This window comes from Arachis stenosperma, chromosome 8, assembly GCF_014773155.1.
Source record: "Arachis stenosperma cultivar V10309 chromosome 8, arast.V10309.gnm1.PFL2, whole genome shotgun sequence".
Taxonomy (NCBI): Eukaryota; Viridiplantae; Streptophyta; class Magnoliopsida; order Fabales; family Fabaceae; genus Arachis; species Arachis stenosperma.
In genome coordinates, this window is record NC_080384.1 from 52,894,669 (window position 1) to 52,895,855 (window position 1,187).

General features: G+C 34.6%; 1 protein-coding gene across 1 annotated transcript; it reads right to left on the bottom strand.

Annotated features, from left to right (window-relative positions):
• On the bottom strand, nucleotides 1-806 carry LOC130943937 (calcium-binding protein CML37-like). The gene has a single exon (XM_057872033.1). It carries the CDS (start codon nucleotides 627-629, stop codon nucleotides 207-209), a length of 423 nt encoding a protein of 140 aa, XP_057728016.1. The 5' UTR covers nucleotides 630-806; the 3' UTR covers nucleotides 1-206.
• Between the last annotated feature and the right edge of the window lie 381 nt (nucleotides 807-1,187).

Genomic DNA, 1,187 nt, shown 5'->3' on the forward strand with positions numbered 1-1,187 from the left:
TGAACTTAAAACTTGGAGGAAATAGCATAAACAAAAACGTTACATCTTTAGCCTTAACAAAATGATTGTATATACTCTCTCAAATATACATGAATCCCTTAACATTATTTTTTATGAGAAAGCATGACAGGAGTTGCATTATGTACAAATAAATCAATGGAATCAATATACAGAAGAAAAAAAAAAACAGGCAGAATCATCATTCATCACTGCATCATTATTCTGAATTCTTCAAAGCTAAGCACACCATCTCCATTCAAATCAAACTGATTAATCATAACCTTGCATTCATCAATGGACTTTTTCTCACCCATTTTCTTGAACATCTTCCTCAAGCTTTTAGGTGTTATGAATCCACACCCTTCAGTATCATACATCTCAAATGCTTTCTTCAAGTCCTTGATCTTCTCTTCTTCTCCACCACCTTCCATCAAAGCAACAAAGTCCTCCATACTCAGCAATCCATCGCCGTCCGAATCCAACTCCTCAATCACCATTTCCACTTCCTTCAACAATATCTCTCCTCCCATCTTGCTTACCCTCTGCTTTAGCTCCGACGGCGAAACCTTCCCGTCGCCGTCTTCATCAAAATATCTAAGAACACGCTCATATTTCATGTCCCTTCCCATGTTTCAAAACACAGAATCTGCTCTTCGAATTGAGATCTTTTAACAAACAAAAAAAAAACACTTTGTAATGATCAAATTCAACACTCTTTATGGTGCTCAACTACAAAGTGATCAAATTTTTGGAAAATGAGAAATTGTACTATCTAGTGTGATCTTTGGCTAAGTGTGTGAAACATTTTGTTTGGCAACCCGAGCCTTTTATAGATTATTATGAAGTCGGTAAAAGATAAGAATATAGTAAGTACCGCGTTGAGGATGTGTTTAGAAAAAAATATATATTTTATGATATAAATATCATAAGATATAAATAAAAATCTACTTATTATTAACAAGTTGCTACGAATGTTCCAAGCGATAGATGAGGCCACGACATATGTTGGTGTCACAATAATTTATGTCATAATGGGACCAACTTATATTAATAGTAAATTGGAAAATGTTGAGAAATGGAATTTGAATATAAATCTTAGAATCTTAGGATATAAATATATATAACGCGCAAAAACCACGAGTAACGGTCAACCGCTTCCTGGGGGTTACGTGGCGGAAACGTTTTGA